The sequence below is a fragment of the Protopterus annectens genome, chromosome 13.part0, assembly GCF_019279795.1.
Source record: "Protopterus annectens isolate FY-2018-M chromosome 13.part0, PAN1.0, whole genome shotgun sequence".
NCBI classification, from domain to species: Eukaryota; Metazoa; Chordata; order Ceratodontiformes; family Protopteridae; genus Protopterus; species Protopterus annectens.
Window position 1 is genome coordinate 1,295,152,345 of NC_056747.1, and position 23,481 is coordinate 1,295,175,825.

At 41.0% G+C, this 23,481-nt stretch overlaps 1 protein-coding gene across 1 annotated transcript in view; it reads right to left on the minus strand.

The window, feature by feature from the left end:
- The window catches only part of SKAP1 (src kinase associated phosphoprotein 1), a 2,077,187-nt gene that overhangs the window by 1,966,637 nt on the left and 87,069 nt on the right, over positions 1 to 23,481 (minus strand). Inside the window, exon 2 of the mRNA XM_044055319.1 lies at positions 17,402 to 17,485. Coding sequence (XP_043911254.1) covers positions 17,402 to 17,485 — 84 coding nt within the window. The remainder of the gene's footprint in view (positions 1 to 17,401; positions 17,486 to 23,481) is intronic.

Genomic DNA, 23,481 nt, shown 5'->3' on the forward strand with positions numbered 1-23,481 from the left:
GTGGGTGTGGAAACAAGAGGGATATAGCTAGAGGTACTGGGGGCGGGTGAGATTTGGGGGCAGGGTAGGGAAGCGGAGTGAGCCCGAAGGGCGAACGGAGCGGGAAGAAACCAGGAGAGGATCGAGAGTCAATCAGTAGAGCATGGGTTACAGGAGAGTAAGTTGTAGCTGAAATGCATGTAGCTAGAAATGCAATCTGTAATCCATTTGACTAGTGAAGTCTTTGAAACAGGTGATACTAGTTTGTTACTGGAAAAAGAAACAAACAATTGGTCAGATTTTCTAAATTCCTTAGTCCTATGAAGATAAAAACAAAGTTGCCTAAGCACATCTAAAAGGCGAAGCATGTATTCTGCTTTATTGTCAAATTTAGGAAAGAATACAGGTAGGTTGATTACTTGATTAATATTTGTTTCAGAAGCAACTTTAGGTATAAAAAACACATTAGTACACAAAGTAACCCCATCTTTATGGAAAATCAAATAAGATCATTTTGCAGGGAGTGCTTGGAGTTCAGAGACTTGTCTCGCAGAAGTTATAGCCACAAGAAAAGCTGTTGTCCAAGAAAGAAATTTGAGATCTGCTTTAGCCAGGGCCTCAAATGGTGACTGTACTAAACTCTGTTATATGACAGTAAGATCCCAAGGTGGATAGGGATCCTTAATTGGAGGTCTAAGTAAAAAAGGTACCTTTAAGAAATGCTTTGCACAGCTTTGATGAGGCTAAAGGGGAAGCATTGTCTCCAATGTTGAAGTTAGAGATGGCTGCCAGCTGAACTTTGATGGTGGAGAAACTCTCACCATTTTGAAAAACAGAAACAAGGAAATCTAAAACAGCCGGAAGTGGAGCAGTGAAAGGGTTCAAGTCTCTCTGCTGAGCCCAAAAAGAAAACCTCTTCCATTTACTTTTAGAAATCTTTCTTGTAGAGGCACTTTTTCCTCAATGTGTTGGTGTCAGATCCAAACTCGGATCCAACTCGGCCGCATACACTAGATGTTTGGATCCAACTCTCAAACTCCTCTCTCTACTTATAATGCCCCAGTCAGTTAACAATACCTCAGATCGAGTTTTCTGCATTATAAATCCTAAGCTAGAGCAAGAAGAAGGAAAGAACAGCAAAGTTGTGGCTCATACCTGGAACAAAACTTTCCACAGTCTTCACAGAGTCACTACAGAAGATAAAGGGAAGAGGGAAGGTGGATGGAGATTTGAGGAAGAATGAAAATGGACAACACAGATGCAGTTATGGTGAGTACATAACTTTAATACTGATGGTGTCCTTTTTGTTTATTCCTCAACATGTGGGACAGAGTCCCCAGCTGTGTGACTCTTGGGTGGCCCTTACAGAAGGACATTCTGGAGAACTGCAGAAAGAAATGCAGCTCTGCTTCTGGAGGTCAAATCTAGTTTGCAATGAACAATAAAGGTATGAGCATTAGACCAGATAGCTGCTGTACAAATGTCATCAATGGAAGTTCTATGCCAAAAGTGGAAGGGGTTGCCATGGATCTTGCAGAATATGCTTTGGGAGGCTTTGACAGGGAGAGGCCTTGCTGAGTATACACAGAAGAAATGCAATCAGAAATCCATTCAGCCACAGTAACTGGAGGAACTGTCTTAGCATGGATCCTAAAAAGATCCCCGAGGTTTATGGAACCAAATTTCCTTGCCATCTCTCTGGTTCCTGGAAAAGATCCTTTGAGGGGTAGATAACCTGATTCCACAGCAGACAGGGTTTTTCCCATCTTATTTGCTGTGGGGCCAGACAGGGTTTTTCCATTTGGTTGCTGTGGGTAAGCGTCTCTTTGACTGATGGCCCAAATAAGGATGTGCCATTGAATGGGGTGTTGATAAAAGACATCTTAAAGGGCTCCAGAAAGACACATAGCCACATCCAGGCACATCTCCTAAGGGCAATCCCTGAACCAGCCTCTTGTGAGGTGCCTTCAGCTGTGTGAGAGATCAACCTCATCAAAGCATTTGAAAGAGACAAAAGAGTGGACAGCTGTGAGGAAGTTCTTTTGAAGTCCTCTGTGGACATGGACTCTGTGAGAGAATTTGAAAGCTCTAGTCAAATCTCTCTAAATCCTTGTGAAGTGTGTCAGGTAATTAAGTGACCTCAGTGCAAAGGTTGCCAAGGCAAACACTCATTTTCCAAAGCTGTCCAGCACCCTAGATTCCATGTTTGGTGGATGAACAGAATAGCTCTGTTCTGCTAGTTCTTTCTTGGTGGCTGCTGCCACCACAATAGCATCAGCCGGAATATCCTTGCTCCAGTTGGGTCTGTCTTTCAGCAGGGCTAAGAACTTGTCAGGTCTTTTTGGGATAGGTTTGATGGTATTTGACTCCTTCTAATCCTGGTGGGAAAACAAATCAATAAGCTTATCCAATGGGGGGGGGTGACCTGACATGTAGAAGGGCCAGAATCAATAGTTTCCAAAAATACCGATTCTTCCAGAGAGAGGTGTTGGGACGACCAGCCATTTTTTTTTTTGCTTTAGGATCTCTAAAATGTCTCCAAAAGGACATGTCATCTAGTGGTGTCTGGGGGGACCATTTTCCTTCATCAAAATTGGTATCCTCTGTGAGTGACTCCATTGGGGAGTCAATGTGTCTCCTTTTGCATGTTCTCTTCTGATGTACCTCCTCTGTGGGATGTTGAGGTGAGGTGTCAGAAGAGAGGGGAAGTTCCTCTTTTGGAATCATTTAGACACTTATGGGAACTGGCTGTCCCTGTGGAGTAGTTCTGACTGACTCAGAGCCGATGAGGGGAAGGGGGTTGGATTTGAAAAATGAGAAGGCAGTTCTCTGGAGAGAGAAAAGGCCCTTTCTACAACCTCAAAAGCTTAAGGACCTGGAGAGGTTTCGGCCAGCTTCCTCGGAGTTGAAACTCACAAAGTAGGTAGGTCTCAACCTCTCTCTGATGCAAGGAGGGAACCAGACCTGAACTATGCAGGCTCGAGGCTCCAAGAGGGAAGGAAGGATCCAACAACATCTTTGTCAATCCTGGTCCATTGTATCCAATGCAGACACTTTGGCTCTGGGACCCATTCAGATCCAAGGGTTTCGGGGAGGAAATAGTTAGGGATATGGTCAGAGAAGATATTTTCTTCAGATCTGACACTGAACCTCTCTGTAATTTCAGATCCCGGGACTATGAAACCACTGGACAAATCAGAGAATATACAATAGTCTGAGATGTCATGGGAAGACTCACAGATCCAATAGGGGATGGAGTTGGTAAGAACCCCATCTGGATCTGAGCTCTGAGAAATGTTCACATCATTCTATCCATATCTGTTTCTGATAAGCTTCTGGAGGACCTACAAGAAGTAGTGGATTGTGGCCTAGAATGTTTCTTTGGTGTCTGAAGCAATAGGGAGTGCAGGGTGGGTGATATAGGCTTCACAACATAATCAAGTACTAGGTTTCAGATCTGTGGACCTAGGATGCAAAGGTGTTGCTGTAGGGCTTGTTGAAATCATGATAGGAGCCAAAGCACTGGGATCTAAGGTGTTAAGATATGAGGATTGAGTCTTTGGATCTGCAGAATTGGATGCAAAGTTTTTCTGGTCTTGGATGGTGGCTCTGAAGAAGACATTGGGGACTTCTGTGCGGAGCATTTTCTATACTCCAACAAAGCAGACTTGCTACTTTGGAAGGGAATTGAGCTCCAGAAGAAGATGAAGCAGGGAGAAGACCCTTTAAAATCAACTTACACCATCTATCTTCCAAGGCTTTTGGACTGAAGGTGGTACATATGGTACTTGCAGTGTCCAAGTGCCTGGCTCCAAGACAGTATGTGCACTCCTTGTGGGCATCCAAATTGGGGATTTTATACCAACAAGAAGTGGAGGATGGACCTGGAGGATTAGGAATGACCCTGGAAAGGAGGAATTTCCTCACACTGCCATCTATAACCTTGATGTATGATCCTCAGTACCCATTTGTCTGAAAGTATCTGTTGCCAAAGAGAAAAATTGAGATTCAGGCTTTCAGGAAGAAAAAAGAAGCCAGGAGAGGAATGGGTCATAAGGTCTCTTAAAAAGTCATTCAGACTTGTTGGATTGTCCTTGGTTTTGGGTGGTTCAAGGCTAAGGATACTTCAGCAGTGATCCGTATGAAGAACATCAAAATTTTATCATGTTCCCTGAGGAGTGCCTCCAACACATTGGGTTCTATCTATGCCCTCCATGAAACCAAGTCCACAAGGACATCTGAAGGGGTGACCACCCAGGACGTGAATGGGCCTGCATCAAAAACATCAAGAAAATCTAACTCATCCGGGGAAGGGACTTTAGCAGTCTGACACTCATGTTGTTTCAATAATTCAAGCAAATCTCTAAAAAAGGCATCTTCATGAGGGATTTTGGGGAGCCTTCACCTTCATCAAGGTTAGTGTTCTCAGTGAGGCATCCCTCAGGGGAATCTACATGATTCCTTTTGCACTTACTTTTCACATTTACCTCCCTGGGGAAAGAAGCAGCAGGAGACATTGAAGAGACTGGGAGCCCTGCATACAGGGAAGCCTTGAGGTATAACAACATGGGTTGTCCCAGAGTCAGCCGATGCCCATCTACAGGCACAGAAAGGGAAAGAGCTCAGGAAGGATCCAATGCAACTGCCAAGGCTCCCATCTCCAAATAGGAGAGGATCCACATCACAGACAGCTGAAATCAAAGCCAGGTGGCCAGACCCAGTGCTCCTTGGAGCACAGCAAAATGCCGATGCCCAGAGCCAACTCATCTGTCTGCAACATTGAGACTGCTGTTGAGCTACTGAGATCCAAAGCACCCAGGGACAGCAATGACTCCAAAACCCATTAGTTTGACCCCAACCCTGGGGATCTGGATCCAGCCATTCAGTTCTGAAGAGCACTTGACTCCGACAATTCCAGATTCAAGAATGTCAAAGACTGGCTCAGTGTTGGAAGTGGCCAATCCATCATCACTTCGGGGGGGGGGGGGGGCAGCTGAGCAGTCATTCCTGCCAGTGCTGGAACCAAGGGGACTGGGGAAAGAACTACAAGACTGGAAGCCAAAAGAGCCTAAGACTGAGGCCTCAGTCTTGAAGAGGCCGGGATGATCCATAGGTCCATTTGGGCTTGAAGATAGGAGCACATCAGCTACTCCAGATCCGATGACTTAAGGCTTCCAACCAATCTAGCAGATTACAAGGAAGCCATAGAAGGTAGTTTAGAGAAACTTTAGTCATTGGATCAGAAGTTTGGTTCTGGAATGGTGAGACTTAGACCTGATTTGGGGAGGAAGAGAAGGAGGAGATCCTGGAGAAAATTTTGCCAAAGTGATTACACGAAAGGGGGAGGGGAATGAAGTTTCCCTAAAGAGGCAGAAAGATCCTTATTGAGGAATGGGCTGGGAATGCTAAGGGTGGGGAAGTGGAGGACTCTGACATCAGGCCGAGGCAGTACCAAAAGACATGAAGGGTTTGGAACCAAAGGATGATGAACGTTTGGAGCCAGTTGGCCCTCAGTTGAAGTAGAAGGACATTTGTGTTCCTACCTTTCTTTACCTTTAACCTCAATTATTTTCTTTCATCGTCTCCTTCTCCCTTCTATCTGGCTTCTTACTCGGGGGGGGGGTGGGGGGGCTGAGGTTTGGGGATTTCCTTTCATAACCAATTTCAGTCTCCTTTCAGCCAAACAAGGTGCAGGCCTGGCATTTGACAACCAAATGCACAGATCTCAAACAGGACACATACTTACTGTGGGCATCCTGTTGAAGCAATTTGTGCCCACAGGCAACACATTTCTTGAACCCTAAAACTTTAGCCATTCAATATGTAAAGCAAGTGTGAAAAGCACACTGAACAACAAAAAAACAGTTTCAATAAATACTTCAGTGATAGCAAACTATAAGATTACCACAGACCTAATAATTGCAACACTGTTAAGGCAACTATTAAAAGTAAAAACCTTATACAGATAAGACACACAAGTTTATGCAGCTAAAAACCTAATACTAACACTACTATAATGCTATACAAAAAGAATGGAGAACGCTTTTTGTTTTTTGTTTTTGTTTTTTTTAGCAGAACACACACAGTTAATGCTACCTACCTATCTACTAGGAAGAAGAATATTCCTACTTAAAGTACTAACCCTAGCTACACCTTTCAATATACACTCTGAAAAAGAACTAATGGCAGAGGAAGAGAAACTTCATGAAAAGGTTACTGTTGTAATGGAGCTCTTGGACCACAATCTGAACTTGATGGATCCGATAACCTCAAAGGTTGAAATGTACAGAAAAGAAAACATTGGATCTGCTTTTTCCAAATGTACAACACAGATACAGTTCAACCCTTGCACTCCTCATGTGGGTGGGGGGGGGGGTAACTCTGCCCCACACCCTTGCACTCCTCATGTGGGAGGAGGGTACTCTGCCCCACACCCTTGCACTCCTCATGTTGGGAGAGTACTCTTCCCCACACCCTTGCACTCCTCATGTGGGGGGAGGGTACTCTGCACCACACCTTTGTACTCCTTATGTGAGAGGGTATGCCCCACACCCTAGCACTCCAAATGTGGGGGGTACTCTGCCTCACACCCCTGCACTCCTCATGTGGGGGGGGGTTACTCTGCCCCACATACAGATTTATTTTATTATTCTTACTGATTGATTGCTGTAACTCATATAAAACAGTTAAACATTACTTGCACTTTCTCTACAATGTCATAAACTTGGAGAAAGAGTAAAACACTGACATTTTATTTATTTATTTACTATTTGGACCTATTTTATCCACAGCCTGGGAACAATACTGCACAGAGGCAATGGTTATGTAAAACGTTGCACAAAGTATTAAGTAAAATGTCAGATAACTGGGCCTCCACTGAAAATGGACATGCATCCAGTCGGACTATCCCGGTCAACAAATGTAAAATAAATAAAATAAAAAAATAAGTTTTAAGCACTGCAATCAGTAAAACTATATGCACCAGTAAAACACTGAATCAGTAGAAATAGAGAACACTGTGACTTAATAAAATTAGCAGAAGTATTTATGTGTTAGAACTGTAATAACAATAAAAATTATAAATATAGATAAAAAGCATTTTCTAAACATTTTTCTCATACGTAAGGTATAAGAGTGATGGGGGTAGAGTAGGGGATTTCAGATGCAGGAAGACAGAAACAAGATGAATTACTCTTTCATTAAAGTGATCTAGCAGATTAAGCTGAATGGGGCTGGAGATTTACTGATGCAGGGAAAAAAGGAGGAGTCCCAGGCTTTTGGTACTGCGATGTAACAGGCATGTCAGACCAGAAAGATTACTGGATAGTCATTGTAACATGAGGGCACGTTCCAAGAATTATCAGACAGAGTAGATGGATAGCTTAGGAGGTAACAGACTGAAAGCAAGATGAGGTGTGCAGTTTAGCTTGATTTTATTGATATGTATTAGAAGGGAAAGTTCAACTTTTTTTTTTAGCAACCCACTGAGCAGGAGGCAATGTGATACTGTGTGTTTAATGTTGGTACTAGCAGAATAAACTGGCAGATCTTTCTGGACATAAGTGATGTGATGTGAATATTTTTACTGGTGAAAACCCTAGCGATGTCAACATCCTGCAAGAAGGTCTTACACAGATTAATGACTGGTGCCAAACTCATGGTCTTAAACCTAATGCAGAAAAATGCATTATCATCCCGTTTGGCAAGGGTGATGTTCCTGCAAACTACCATAGGTTCATAGGTTCATAGGTTGGTACTAGGCTATCAGCCCTATGGCCTATACAAGCCTAGCCATAACAATTCCCTGGCTATTTCTTCCCACATTATTTACTTTCCTGGACCCCTGTCTAGCAGGGCGACTGACGTGATCCCTGGGGTGAATTTCCTTTCTCCCATCCAATTGTCAAGGTTCCTCTTGAAGAGGTCTGAAGAGGCACTCTGCTTGACATGTATGGGCAATCTATTCCAGAGTCTGGGGAGTCTCTGGGTCAGGAACCTATCCCTCCAGCATGTTTTGTTTATTGTGATGACAAGGTTTAGATCCCTAGAGCGTGTAGCTCTGAGGGATTGGGATTTCTTTAAGTGTAGCATGTCCAACAGCTCTGGGTTTGACATGGCCTTGTATGTTAAGCAGAGATTGCCTCTGAGTAGATGATATGCGACAGAGTATAGCTGGAGTTTTTTAAGGCGGTCAGTGTAGGGCATCTGCTTTAGGCCTGTGATTCTTTTAGTGAGGTATTTCTGAGGCCTTTCCAGTTGTTGCAGATGTCTTGAGAGGTACATACCAAATGGGGCGTTGTATTCTATAATGGGTCTAATGAGGGATGAGTACAGTGGGACAATGACCTCCTTCTTTCTGGATGAAAAGCCCTTCGTGATGAGGTGTGCCACATAGAAGGATTTCCTGACTGTTGTGGCGATGTGGTTATCGAAGGTGAGACCACTGTCCACCTGTGTCCCTAAGTCTCATCACACTTTCTGTGTTTAGTGTACTGCCACCTATATGGTAATTCATGGATACATGTTTTTTCCCAAAGGGGATAACAATACATTTCTTGGCATTGAGCTTGAGCCCATGGCTCTGGCACCAAGAATCTGTTTCTGTAAGGCCCTTTTGTGGAGTATCCACATCATTTGGGGATTCAATAATGGCTCCCAGTTTGCAGTCATCTGCAAACTTTGTTAGCCAGAGTCCCTTAGTGTTGACCTGTACTTCAGAGAAGTAGATGCCAAACAAGAGCGGCCCCAGGACTGAACCCTGAGGTACTCCACTTGTCACTTGTCTGGAGCTGGATTTGGAGTCGGCTACTTTTACAGTGTGGGTTCTATCAGTAAGCCATTTAGCAACCCATTGGGTGACATAGGGATTAATGCCCAACTTAGTAAGTTTATCTATGATTCCAGAGTGGGGGATGGTGTCAAAGGCCTTGGCAAGGTCTAGATAGGCTGTGCGGATGGCCTTACCCTTGTCCATGGCTCTGGAGACTGATTCAAAGAAGTCAATCAGGTTCAGGAGACAAGGTCGGCCCTTCACAAACCCAAACTGGGTGGGGTCCAGTGTTTGAAGGTTGCCAATGTCTTTGTTTATAAGTTCCATGATAATACGCTCCATGGCCTTGCAGATAAGGCTTGTCAGACTGATGGGACGGTAGTTTCCGGGATCCAAGGTGGATCCCCCCTTGTGGATTGGGATAACTGTAGCTCTGCGCCACTCAGTGGGCACGAAACCTGAGGTGAGGCTATGATTAAACATGACACTTAAGTGAGGTGCCAGTTCATATTGTAGTTCATGTAGTACACAGCCCGGGATGTCATCTGGTCCCATGGATGCTGTATTCTTGGCTTTAGGGAGTGCATTTTGTACCTGTGTGGCCGTTATTACTGGAATTTGGCAATCTTCCGGTATTGAGATGGGCCATTTAGGGGGTGAGAGGGGGGTGAAGTTGGCAATGAATCAATCTGTCAGGATATTGGCAATATCCTTTGGATCAGTATATTTAATGCCATTCTGTTTTAGCTCAGAGCAGATCTGAGCATTGCCATTTAGATTCTTGACACATCAATAGCAATACCCTAAGCACACAGTCAGTGGTGAGTGATCGGGGCACACAGGTTGACAGCAACCTTAACTTCGATCACCATGCCTCCACAGTGGTAACAAGGGCATAAGCATTGCCTCCAGAAAAAAAGAGGATATAACCCCCTCACACTCTTCCCTCATCAGGCCAATAATAGAGTACAACGCTCCCTTTGGTATGTTCCTTTCCAAACACCTGCAGCAACTGAAGAAACCACAAAGGTTCCTTACAAAGAAAATTCAGGGTCTTCAAGATCTGTCTTATGCAGACAGGCTTTAATCATTGTTACTTTACTCTGTGTCATACAGACTGCTCAGAGGCAACATGTGTCTTGCACATAGAGTAATCTCTGACTCAGCTTTAATGGAAATGCTGCACATTTGCAAGTCAAATGGCACATGGGTCACTCGGTCAAAGTACCCTAACCTGGTTTGTGACATCAACAAAACTTGCTGGAGAGACAGCTTTGTCTCAGAGGTTGCCCCACCTTTGGAACAAGCTTCCTATTCATGTTAAACAAAGCCCCTTGTTGGCCCTACTTAAGCATAATTTGGATGATTTGATGGGCTGGGGTTCTCCCTGTGTCCCTCCTGGACAGGGGCAATAGGTGCTAATGTTAGTGCCTGCATGAACCAGACATCCTTGGAAACATGGGTTCAGCTTGGCTAGACTTGTAAGTGCGCTGGGGTCATTAGCCTAGTAACCTGCTATGATCCTGTGGTAACAAAAGGAAGAGATATTCTAGTTGAGGCATGAGTATCCCTTTACCAATGACACAGAGTTTTGTAGGTGTAAGAAACCTAGACAGTCTTCTATCGGCAAATAAGTTTACAAATCCTGTCTTTTTTGGATTTAACATGAGAAATCATGGAGACAGTTTGGTCAAGGTATAGGCCTAGGTATTTGAAAGCATGGACAGGCTGAATTGAGTGATTCTGATAAGGCAGAAAGAAGCTTGATAAGAAAATAGTTTTAGGTTTAGGGAACTATTAAAATTTATACCCTTAGCTTTACTCCTATTCTCAACCCAGGTGAGAAGTTTAGAAAGATCCTGTAGGATTGTTTGTGTTTATGTTGTTAAGGGATAATCCAGAGCAGGTAAGGGTCATGTCATCAGCATACATAAAACTGTTAGTAAGGTGAAGCCAATAAAAAGGGAAAAAAGAAGGAGCTCAAGGAAGGCACCTTGGAGTGTGGCAGAGAAAATGGAAGATGGGGAAGATATCTTAGAGCTGACCTTCTCATCTACTAGACATGTAGCGTGTGAACTAGTTAATGGTCCCAATGCAGAAGTCAGCAGAATGTGCTTATTTAAGGAAAACATTTTTGTGACAGAATCTAAGGCATTAATACGATCGATATAAAGCACCAGGGAGGAAGTTCCAATTCATGTCTAATAAAAGGACAACACAACAATTAGTGTGCTTCGACCAGCAGTAAAGCCATGATAAAATCTGAAAAGAATATGCCAGGAGCAAGAAGGTTGGTTAGAGATGGTGGAAATGAGATGAGTGATAATCAGAGGTGAGGGATGAGCTTTTACAAGAAGGTTGGTTAAAGATGGTAGAAATTAGATGAGTGATAATCAGTGGCGAGGGATGAGCTTTTACAAAAAGGTTGGTTAGAGATGGTAGAAATGAGAGGAGCGATAATCAGAGGTGAGGGATGAGCTTTTACAAGAATGTTGGATAAAGATGGCAGAAATGAGATGAGTGATAATCTGAATCTTCTAGGCACACAACATCACCATACAAATGAGTGATGTTGGGGTGTATGAACCACCCTTGTTCTTGTGTGGATAGATCCAGTTTGTGAGGAAGCTTGTGATAACTGCTCCTTTCCATTTCATAAAGAAAGCAGAACCACAACTGGCTAGGCCAGAAGGGAGTCAACACACTGATGTTGGGGGATTCCTTCTTATTCTTCAGAAGTACCATGGTTATTAGAGGAAAGGATGGAAAAACAAACAGGAACATTCCTGTGCAAAGAAAGTTGCTACACCTGTTGATCCAATTTTGAATGCTATCCCTAAGGTGCATAAAAATTTAACCGACCCGCCTGAAAGGCCTATAGTGTCAGGGGTAAATTTATACTTAGAGAATGTATTTTTCTTAATTCTTCACTTAAAAAGTATTAAGGTATGGTGCCTGCACATGTTAAAAATAATCAGAAGGTAAGTCAACTGGTTACAGAAGTGGAATAGTGTAATGACTATTATTGGGCTGTAGTGGATATCAATGCTTTGTACACCAACACTGATGTAAAATGGGGTTTGGAGGCCATTTGGTATGTAATGGGAGAGGGTCTGTGTACTGCTTTTGTGGTTAGACTTTTGGAATTTTGATTGGCACATAATTAGTTTGTATTTGTGAGTGAAGTTTTTTTTTACAAAAGAGAAGAACTGCCATGGGTGCACCATATGTTCCATCCTATGAAATTCTATATATGGGGAGTTTGAAAAGAGATTCATCTATAGTACTGAATTTTTTAGGAAGAATGTCATCTTATATAAAACATTTATTGATGACCTACTTTTTATTAGTAGAGGTTCTATGGGTGAATATTCGGTGTTTATGGAGAAAGTAAATAGGAATTTGCATGGTTTAAAATTTTCTTTTGAATATCAAAAGAACAGCATAGAATTCCTTGATGTGGAATTCTATGTGGATGAGTATGGTAAAATCCAACTGAAACCTTACCGTAAACCCACGGCTGTTAATACTTTCTTGCATGCTGGTAGCATGCATCCACCACACCTCATTAGTTCTCTTCCAGTAGGTGACGTTAAGCATACCCCACATAATACTTCTGAAGATAATCCTAAGGAAGTTAAGCTTAAGGAAGTGGTTGAAAGATTATTAATGAGAGGGTACAGTAAGCATACGCTGGATGATGCCGTTAAGAGAGTGTGTGGTGGGGATGATAAGGTTAATAATAGGTTTTTGAGGCATGAAAACAGTGTGAGTTTTGGTAGGATTTGGCGGGGAGATAATGAAATGAGGAATCATCAGAGCAATGAGGGATAAGAAGGACATATATTTTGTAACAAAATATTCACCATTTTCAGATATTTTAAGTAAGTTGGTGAAGGAGTCTTGGCATCTTGTATATAGGGATGAACAGTATGGTGGCTTATTCCGCAGACATGTTAAATTTTCTTTTGGAAGGTATTTCAATCTTAAAGAGTTGCTTAATGTCAGGTGGGTTTGTGTACATTTTGACAAAGCAGGCACACACCTTTGTAAACATTGCTTGGTATGTAAAAGGGTAAAGAATTTGACAGGTAATTACATTAATGGAAAGAGATTTATTTCTAGGGGGCAATTTGATTGCAGTTCCTGTGGGGTGGTATACATTTTGGGGTGTGGTTGTAGCAAAGTTAAGTGGTATGTGGGCCAGACCAAAAGAATGATGAAGGTTAGAATTATGGAACATCTAGGAGGCATCAGAAAGGGGAATTTTAACAGTCCTGTTGCTGAACATTTCACTTGGTTCATGGTGGTTTGGATGAAAGTTTGTCTTTTTTTGTGTTGGGTCAACCTTACAATAGGAGGGGAGTAGGATGATCATTAATTTTGGCACATTGTTTCCAAGGGGTCTTAACTTTGAGGTAAATATGAATGTATAATTAGTGGGGTTGTAACTGCACTTTGGGGGATTCTACAATACAATACATGAGTGTGTTATTAAATAAATGTAAGTTGGACTTTGGAAAGGTTTTTGTATAAAAGTTTTAACATGTGAATGTTATAAAGTATATATTTAAACTTTGTAATATTTATATGTTTGTAAAGAATGATGTATGTGAAAAGGTTGGTGTAACCAATCAGCAAGTGGCACTGTTGTATAAATGGAGCTGTATGATGATGTACTTTATCCTTGAAAGCGAAATGCTGTGGTACCAGATGCTTACATAAAGTGAGTTCAGCTCTGAATACTTTGCATGGCTCGTATTTGTTTTGTGTGGTGCTGTTTTGGATTATTGTTTTACACAAAGAAGAGAAAAGCCATCTGTCTTCCAGGCCTTCTTGCAAAGAGTCCTGGAACAGAATCTTGCTAGTTGATTGTTCAAAATAGAGGCAAAAATGTCTATTTGAGGAACTCCCCACAGATGGATCAAATGTTGGAATACCCCTTGATATAGTTTTCATTCATGAAGGTCTACCCTGGTCCTGCTCAGCTTGTCTGCTGCACAATTTTGGTCTGACAGAATATACAATACCTGTGGAGTGAGATTGAGCTGTGAAGCTAGATCCTAAGCTAACATGGCTATTCTGTAAAGGGAGAACAACCTGGTTCCCTCTTGCTTGTTGATGGACCACGACAGTGATATTGTCTGAAACCACTTTGAAGAGATCCCGGGGGTCAAAGATGGTTTAGAGAGTTGAGTGCCTTGATCAGGACAAACATCTCCTATAGCTTTATGTGCTTGTGACTGTCCTTGGTGTCTCACACATCTGCACTTTTATCCCTCCTGAACCTTCTCCCCAAGCAATGTCTGAAGTGTCTTTGTTGAGTGACTGTTTTGGAGCAGGGAGATATAAAGGTAGACCTGGATTTTAGGAATATCTCTTGTCTCCACCAAAAGATTTCTCTTCTGACAAAACACCAGCACTGGGACCTGAAATGATAAAGGGTGGTGATGCTGGGACCAAAGAAATTTCAAATTCCGCTGTATCTTTCTCATGTGGAGTCTTGTCAGGGGTATCATTAGTTATATAGATGGCATGAGACCCAAACTCCTAAAGTATTCCCTTGCAGTAACCAAAGTCTGAGTGGACAACTTTAGAAATAGATCTAAATAATGATCTATTTTAGTGTCTAGTTGATGTCCCAGGAACACAATCCTGTGTGAGGGAGTCAAGAAGGATTTTCAGCTTGTATAAACAATCTCTTACCCAAGAGACAGATTTCTGATACTTTGAAAAAAAAAACTTTGCAAAGATAAACAAGTTGTCTAACTATGCAAAAATGGGATGCCCTGTAGCCTACAATAAGCTATAACTAGAGCTAGACAGTTTGTGAACACTATTGGTACAGTGTATAGTCCAAAGGTTAAGATAAAGAACTAATAATGTCATCCAGACATACAAAATCTTAAGAAACGTCAGAAGTATGGGTGAATACAGACGTGATGATAAACATTTTATAAGTCCAGTGTTACCTGGAAACTTGAAGGAGGAAAAAGAGATAATAAGTTGTATAGTGACATCATTTTGAATTAGGGCACTATCACAAACAGGTTTAGGAAAGAAAGGTCCAGAACTGGCATTCAAACTATTTCTTTCCACACTTGGGAAGTAGGAGTTGGTTCTATCAGTCCTTGGGACAGAGTGTGATGAAAGACAGATGGAAGCAAGACAGTCTGAACTAGAGGATTAGGAATGACCCCCTAGACAGGATGAATTTCCTCACTGCCATCTGTGACCTTGACAAATGATATTTAGAACCCATTTGTCTGAAGCAATCTGTTGCAAAGATCAAAGAAATGAAGATTACCACTTTCTGGAAGAAAAATATAATCAGGGTAGGAGTGGGTCTCAAGGTCTCTTGAATAGTCATTCAGACATATTAGACTGTCCTTTGTTTGGGGAGGTTACAGACTTCTTTGGGGAACTTCCTTGCCATTCCTTCTTAAATGTCTGTTTACCTGAATTCAGCTGAGACTGTTTATTCTGTTTTGTGCAAAAATGGAAGAGGAGAAAGAAAATCCTTTGGACAATTTGGAAAAGGAGATCTGAAAAATCCCTGGATTAGCTTGCTCCTTTCATCACACTTTTTGGTCACCTCTGTAGTAGAGGGGCCAAACACTAAATCTCTATCTGAGGGAGAATTTAAAACCTCATTTTAACATCATCCTTGCGGTTCTGAGAATAAAGTCATGCAAACTTCCTTAAAACAGTATTAGTGGCCATAGCCCTGGAACAGAAGTATAAACAGTCATATACACACTGCATATAATGGGTAGTGACGTGTGCAATAGAAGAAAATAAGTTATTTAAAGCAGATTTTTCCTCACAAGAAGGAACTGCAGATAAAACATTCCTCATACTTTCACAATTTGTCACAACCTTAACATATGAACTTGACAATTCGAAATTCTGAAAACCAAACTTGCAGAAGTATACACTTTTTTTCCCATCCATATCAATAATTTTCCCATCCTTACCAGAAAGAGTAGAACTGAAATTAACTACATGCTTAGCAGAAATGGACTCAACTAAGGCAGAGCTGCTGGGTCAGGTTTGTGAATAGTGTATAGAAATTTAAAAGACAGAATTTTTATACATCCTATCTGCCTTTTTATTGGCAGCTGGCTGACTAACATGAAAATTGCAGGCAGTAACACCCATCCTCTAAAGCTGACAGAACAGGAGGAGAGGAATGGGTGTAGGTTCTGGTAAATCCTCCTGTAACACCTCATAGTATTTTCTGAGGGTCTGGGAAACCTCAGTGTTATCCCACAAAAACACTGGCACATTCTAGTAATAATATCAGATAAACAGAAACACCCATAGGAAAAGTCAGAAAATGAGTTCTCTGAGTTTGAATCAGAAGTTTGAGGGGGAAAAAAAAAACAGAATAAACTCCTGCATCTTCCTATTCAGAATTTTGAATCGCTTCAGAAAAATAGGAATCCATCTTTCTTTTACCAGAAACCACTTTACAAAAAAGATCAATAGCCTGAACTAAACCATAAGCCAGATCCAGTATACCACTCCTATCAAAATAAATTTGAGGAGGTGTAGATACATATTTGGTTTTCTGTTTCTTTTTGACAGAAAAAAATTAGGCTAACTGTGTTACTAATGGCAGCAGCTACTTTCCTAAGGCTGGGCACAGAATTCTGACACAACAAGGAAGCCTTCCCTGTTCACTTCCCCAGGGCTGACAACAGTGATTTTCCTTTGCCCACTGAGGGGACTCCAACAGCCACAGAGGATGAGGCTAACCACTGGTCCACAGTGGCTGTTGGTGTTACACCAGATGGATATGGGGCAGTTAAGTCAAATTTCTAGCCTGCTGTGGTGAGAAGGGCTGTTTGTTTAACTTTTTGTGTTTTTGTGGCTAGAAGAAGGATCAACCATGAGACCAGTAGTCTGTTCCATATTCAAGCCGAAAATGGTACCGGTTGCTGGTTGGCTATTACATCCTTGGCGGGATATAACCCATTTTGCTAAGGCTACTGCAGCAGTGATCAATTTGATGAACATTACTCACTATACTATGCAGTCTAGTCATAATAATGAATGCATCCAAATAAACAGGGACATTGATGTTTTTTGTGACCATTCAGCCAAGCCACAGTAATGGACACAGTAGAGAAAACAAGAACACTGCCATTAATTTTTCCCACAAACTGGTTATAATATTAGATACACCAGAGTAACCAGGAGCACTGACATTCACTGTATCCACTGACACTAATTACTACAATTGATGCACCACAGTAAACAGGAAGATTGACATTCACTGTGCCCAACCGCACTAGCTATAATGATGGATACACCAGAGTAACCAGGAGCACTAACATTCACTTTTCCAACACGCAACAGTCACAACAATGGAAGCACCAGAATAAACAGGAACACTGAGTGACATTTACTGTGCCCCGGGGTGATAATGGATGTACTAGAATAAACAGAAACACTGGTATTTACTGTACCCACACACATTACTTACAACTATGGATGCAACAGTGGAAACAGGAGAATGGACATTCACTTCAAGCAGATACCTCTTGAGTTTCACTCTCAAAGTGTAACAGGATGTCATAAAAGCTTCTCATAGTTAAAAAGCATAATTCAATTACTATAACAGTGAAGAATGTTTTGCCAGCCTACCTTTCTCATTCCCAAAATAATAAAAGATGTTGTTGCTGATCACACACCAACGCTTCTGCCATTCTGAACTGAAGAAACTATGATCTAGGAGGAAAACATGAATGTATGAAACCTTCATGCAGTGTTGCAAGATATTGTGTTTATGTTCACTCATAATTTTTTCACCAGTGTGCACTAGTCACCTACTTTTGCCCATCTGTAGAAAAACTTGCAAAAAACAACATATGCTGCATATCCTTCAAAATACATTTTCACAGAATCCTTTTGTGCCATGAATAATTTTAATCTGTACTATGTACAAACACATTTTTTAATATGTTATATCTGCACTGTGACAAAACATGTCAAAAGTAACATTCATTACACTGAAAACGAAGAACAAGCATGTCTTCCTGCAATACTAGTATGGCCACTCTGTTAGGAATGGCAGCAGATAGTTGTGAAATATAGTGAACTGCGCCAAGGTGCAATACCCCACCACAGTGCTGGTTGCAGGTGCTAATACCACCCTCTGCTGGTTGTTCAGGAGATTAGCTTGTCCTACACTATTACCTACAGATATTGTGTGTAAGTGTTGTGTTTGTATGACACTGAGCTATACTAGAGGGAATACAAAAGAGGCAGGAAAACAAAAACATTGCCATCCATGTCAACCACACTATGAAAAGTATTTCTGCTGTTTGTCTGAAGTACCTTGTCATTTTGTTTTGTGAATAGTAAACAGAAACACCTGTTTATTATCTGCTTTTCATTGTTATTCTTTGCCACCATGCCATCACATTTACTAAGTTTGTTATGCAGCATTTATTTTTCCTTAGTTCTGTCATGAACCTTGTAAATGTTAACTCCACAAGACTTCGTCATATTTTTCTCAGTGTATCTGTTACCTACTGCTTCATTCTACTTTATCTGTTAGTGTTGTGCACCCCGATTCCCCTGTATTACCAAAACATTTCTGAATGCCATCATGTACTGTATAACCTTCTCTGCTACCCATGTTGGGAAACATAACAGCTTTGTCTTCAATTTTAGTTTACTTTTCACAAAGATACAGAAACACTAAACTAACAGTAAAACAAATAATAGCCCAAAGACACAAGAGTCCACAGGTCACATTCCAGGGAAACCAAATCCAAAACAAAACTTTAAGGAGCACTTTTGCCCAGAGGAACAATCGTATAACTTCATCAAAATAAATAAAACCAAGATACAACAGCATTATACACAGGAAGTATGATAATGTCACAATCACATTATTCAGGTTTAAGGGTATGCCTGCATAACAGGTGTATTTAATATGATAGCAAGGTTAAATGTAACACTAAACTAAGAAAGATATAAACAATGTCAAGAATATAAATATTGTAATTTGGCTATTCTCATTTTTAAAACACTAACTACAGATACAGGTTCACTAATGTCTGGAAATGCAGTGGCATTTAATTGAAGTTGTCAGACAAGTTCCCAATTTGTTTTCCCAGTCACTCCCTCTTGGACTAACACACAGTTTTTATAAAACAAGAAAAAAACAAAAGTCTTGCAAAATTTGGAATATTTATATAATGCATGTCTTATCTTTTTTCCTAAAAAGCATAAATATGCTAATATATTCTCTGTTGCAGTCTCCTTTCTGTTTTACTAACATAGAACACATCACAAGTTTGACAATTAGCAATGTAAAACCTTCAATACTCATACAATCATAAAGCTCTTGCATCCCAGGCCAATGCACTGTAAAACATTCTACATTTTGCAAAGGTTAGTTAGCACTCAATACAATTTTAGTTTGAATTTACTCCCCTTGCAGTGCTTCTTGAACCTGTGTACTTGTATGGCTTTGAGTTAGTCTTACATTTTATAAAGATGTGTTCCACTAGTTTTGATTTCCCCAACCAAAACATAGGAATTACACATTAATGGTAGTACATTTTTGTGTCGATCACTAAAGTATGGCAGCCCCTAAATATATAAGTATACAATGCATGTGTGCATATTGTTGTGACTTTTGGCTTTTCCCGGTTAGGGGTCGCCACAGCGGAACTCTGGTCCGCTAATGATTGGCAGTTGATTTTTACGTACCGAGTTGCCAGCCCTGATGCACAACCTTCAACGAAGGTACGCCCATTCACGAATGTCTCCACGCAGAAGACGCTCTAACTGAGAGTCGAACCGGACAGCGTCTTACTGTGAGGCAACAACGCTACTGCAGCACCACCACTGCGGTTTTACAATGCATTAAATAAGTGGTCATATATGTAGTATATGCACAATGCATGTGTGCATATACTACATATATAACCACTTATTTAAAACTGATCATCAAGATGTATTAAACCTCTCTCCTCATACACTCATTACTAGATGTTCTTTTTTGGCTTCTAAAGAAATACATTTTCTTTGTGTCCATTCAGCTTTGGAGTGGGTCCATTTTACATTTTCAATGATTTCTGTCAGGTTAGCACAAAATATTAAGACTATGAGCTGCTAACAAGCTTTTTGCTGTAGTCATGGGTGTGATTCTCCCAGTCTCTATTTCCCAACTAAATAGCCTTCAGCAAGTCACGTAACCAAAAAATGCTCCTAGGTTTCGCTCCTGCAGAGAGGCAATAACTCAGTTTTTTGTTTACCTGGTTAACAAATGAATAAACCAAACTAAAATGAAATGATATGTAATTCTGGCATTACAGTCCTTTGAAAAACGATTACTGTGAATTCAGAATTACAGCCTTCCCCTTTAGCAAACACAGAATTTGGGAAGGTCAGCTGTTCCTAAATCAACCCTTCACTGAAAGCCAAGTTGAAACTTAGGGACCACTCTTGGGCTTAATGAAAAAAATAATTATGTCATCCTGTCCCTTAATTAAAAAAAAAAAAAATCGGAATTGAATGTAGAATTGCAGTCAGACTGGATAAATCACACAACCCTTAAGCAGTCCAGGGTATTTTTAGAATCAAGTAATCAAAACTCCATACAAACCTACTTGGAAAACTGCACCCGTCATGAATTTGCCAACACCATCTGTTCGTACATTTGTAATATCCTCTTACCAACCTATTCCTCTGTGTCCTCCGATCTTTCATACAGCATTGACCTCTTCTCTCTCTGCCATGGTCTCCTATTATGTTCCTTTTGTCTCACCCCATTTTCTTTTGCGAAACTTTTCTACTAGGGAGGTAAGGATCTTCCCCAGACCATCACACAAAAGCCCTCAGCTTCTCTGATACAGCTACGCTTCTCTGCTTTATCACTTTATCCTTCACCACAGGTGCCAATTAGTTTTCATATCAGCATGTTAGTACTACTAAAACACATAAACACATATCTCAAGAGTTACTTCATGACCTCAGGCCCAATTTTACTGCTCCAAGCATGGTAAAACTATCTGTGAAGTTAAGTATATTCTAGGGATGCTATGCACATTCATACATATGGACTTTTTTCAAATGTTCAGTATATTTTTGCTCCAGATGTAGTGCCCAGTACCATTACAACAGTTTACAAAATATGATTTTGAGCTTACTCACTGTTGCCCTTTTGTAGTTCTTTAAAAAATGATATGGTGAACTACTTATTTTATATTAATACATAAATAACTGTTTTTTTTTCTGAGAGTTCACCTCATAGGTTAGGGAATATCTTTCCAGTAATGCTGCTTAAATAAGATTTCACACCACCCTTTGTAATCTAAGCACCAGCCATTACTAGATTCCAGAATGTTTAGTTATCACCATTTGACTTTTCCTTTCTTATTACGGACATCCACACCATCTCCAACACTTTATGCTGATGACTTCGTTCTTCCCAAATCTATATCCTCTTCTGCATGTCCCCAAGTCTCTCTCCAAGATGACTTGTTTTACTTAGGATACTGATGCTCACCTAAAAAGCTCCTGATTAATGCTATTAAATCCAGCTCTATAACTTTTAGTTCCCCTCACAGACTTCTTCATTCAGGACTTATCTGACTTCTTGAAAACCAATATGCCACTAACTTCTTAGCTACAATTCACCACCATCCCATTTTATCATACTTTTATCATTACCTAAACCACCAATCATACAGGACAATATGCAGGTACACCAGCATGGAGCAGCACAGCCTCATATGCAAGCACCACAGTACTGGGAACAGTCACTGTTGATATACACTGTGACAAAGCTATGCAGTGCTATTGCATTTTATATGAAATATTTGCATGCATGAATAATTCTAGACAAAATTCATCCAGACATGGGAAGAACAAACAAGCTTCACTTAGACGGTATCCAAAAGTCAGGATTGGAACCCAGATCCTGGCACTTCGAGATAGACATCTTACCTATAAGCCACTGACTAGACCATCAGCTAATGTGGGCTTACTTATTAATTTCTATGGAGTAACCAGGAAAGTGGTCTGGTCTTAAGGCACTTTTCAAATAGAACATCAGCACAAAAGTAAAAATACAGAACATAAACTGAAATGAATTGCAGCTAAGCAAGTTACATGTAAATAAGCAAAACAAATATGTATGACAGAACAGTAAAACATACATCTAAGAGAAAGTATACTGTTATGTTACGTATATATGGGCATGGGAACAACCTGCTTGTGATTTCAGATGTGACTCTAGTGACTCTGGGGGCATGGGGGGAACAACTTACTTGTGATTTCAGATGTGACTCTGGTGACTCTGGGGGCACAGAGGACAACTTACTTGTGATTTCAGATGTGACTCTAGTGACTCTGGGGGTATGGGAGGCAGCTTACTTGTGATTTCAGATGTGACTCTGGGGGCATGGGGGACAACTTACTTGTGATTTCAGATGTGACTCTAGTGACTCTGGGGTATGGGGACAACCTATTTGTGATTTCAAATGTGACTATAGTGATTCTGGGGGCATGGGTGACAACTTACTTGTGATTTCAGATGTGACTCTGGGGGCACAGGGGACAACTTACTTGTGATTTCAGATGTGACTCTGGGGGCATGGGGGACAACTTACTTGTGATTTCAGATGTGACTCTAGTGACTCTGGGGGTATGGGAGGCAGCTTACTTGTGATTTCAGATGTGACTCTGGGGGCATGGGGGACAACTTACTTGTGATTTCAGATGTGACTCTAGTGACTCTGGGGTATGGGGACAACCTATTTGTGATTTCAAATGTGACTATAGTGATTCTGGGGGCATGGGAGGCAGCTTACTTGTGATTTCAGATGTGACTCTGGGGGCATGGGTCACAGCATACTTGCGATTTCAGATGTGTGACTGAGTGCATGGGTATTCAGCAGTACTGACTTTCTTGGCTATGAACGGGCATCTCATTATCCCCATCTTTATCTGTGGCTGTTTGTCCATGATAGCCTAGCATCTGTTTTCTGAATATAACATCAAAGGTGATTCTCATATTTAAAATTCACATAAACGGTACAGGAATCTATCTCTAACCATCTTGCGCTTGACAAAGTGTGACTGGGCAATGTGCTAAGTGTGATCAAAGCTGCCTGATGTTATCATTTTTGTTCCAGCAAATTCCTCTCTGCTGTCTCTTCCTTCATAGCATCCACCATACTGCTAGGCTGAACATGTACAGTACTCTGAATGCAGGTTTACAACTTCCACCATCCACCATCAGATGACTAGGTTTAACTGTGCAATATAACATGTGTTTATGTGTGTATTTATATGACCATTTACACAATGCCACCAGCTTTCATAATTGAAGCATACTGTAAAGGTATGTACAGAGGAGCATATAGCCACCTCTTGAATACTTTTAGAATCCGCTCCTTTTGAATATGTTGTCACAGAAGCCAAAGCTGTACTAGAATGAGCCTTTATACTGCCTGGTACTGGTTTATCATAGTGGGAATAAAGGGACTTAGTTCTGTTTGATCTGCCTATACACATCAAGGTTATGTATAATCCCTTCTCTCTGGTTCTAAAGATCTGGATAGAACATTGGGAAATTGACGGCTTGATTCAAAGCAAACACTGAAGCAACCCTGGCCATGAATGGGGAATTTGTTCTTAATTAGACCCTATCTCTGTGGAAGCCTAGATAGGGTTTTCCATGTAATGCAGCTTACATCTCCTTG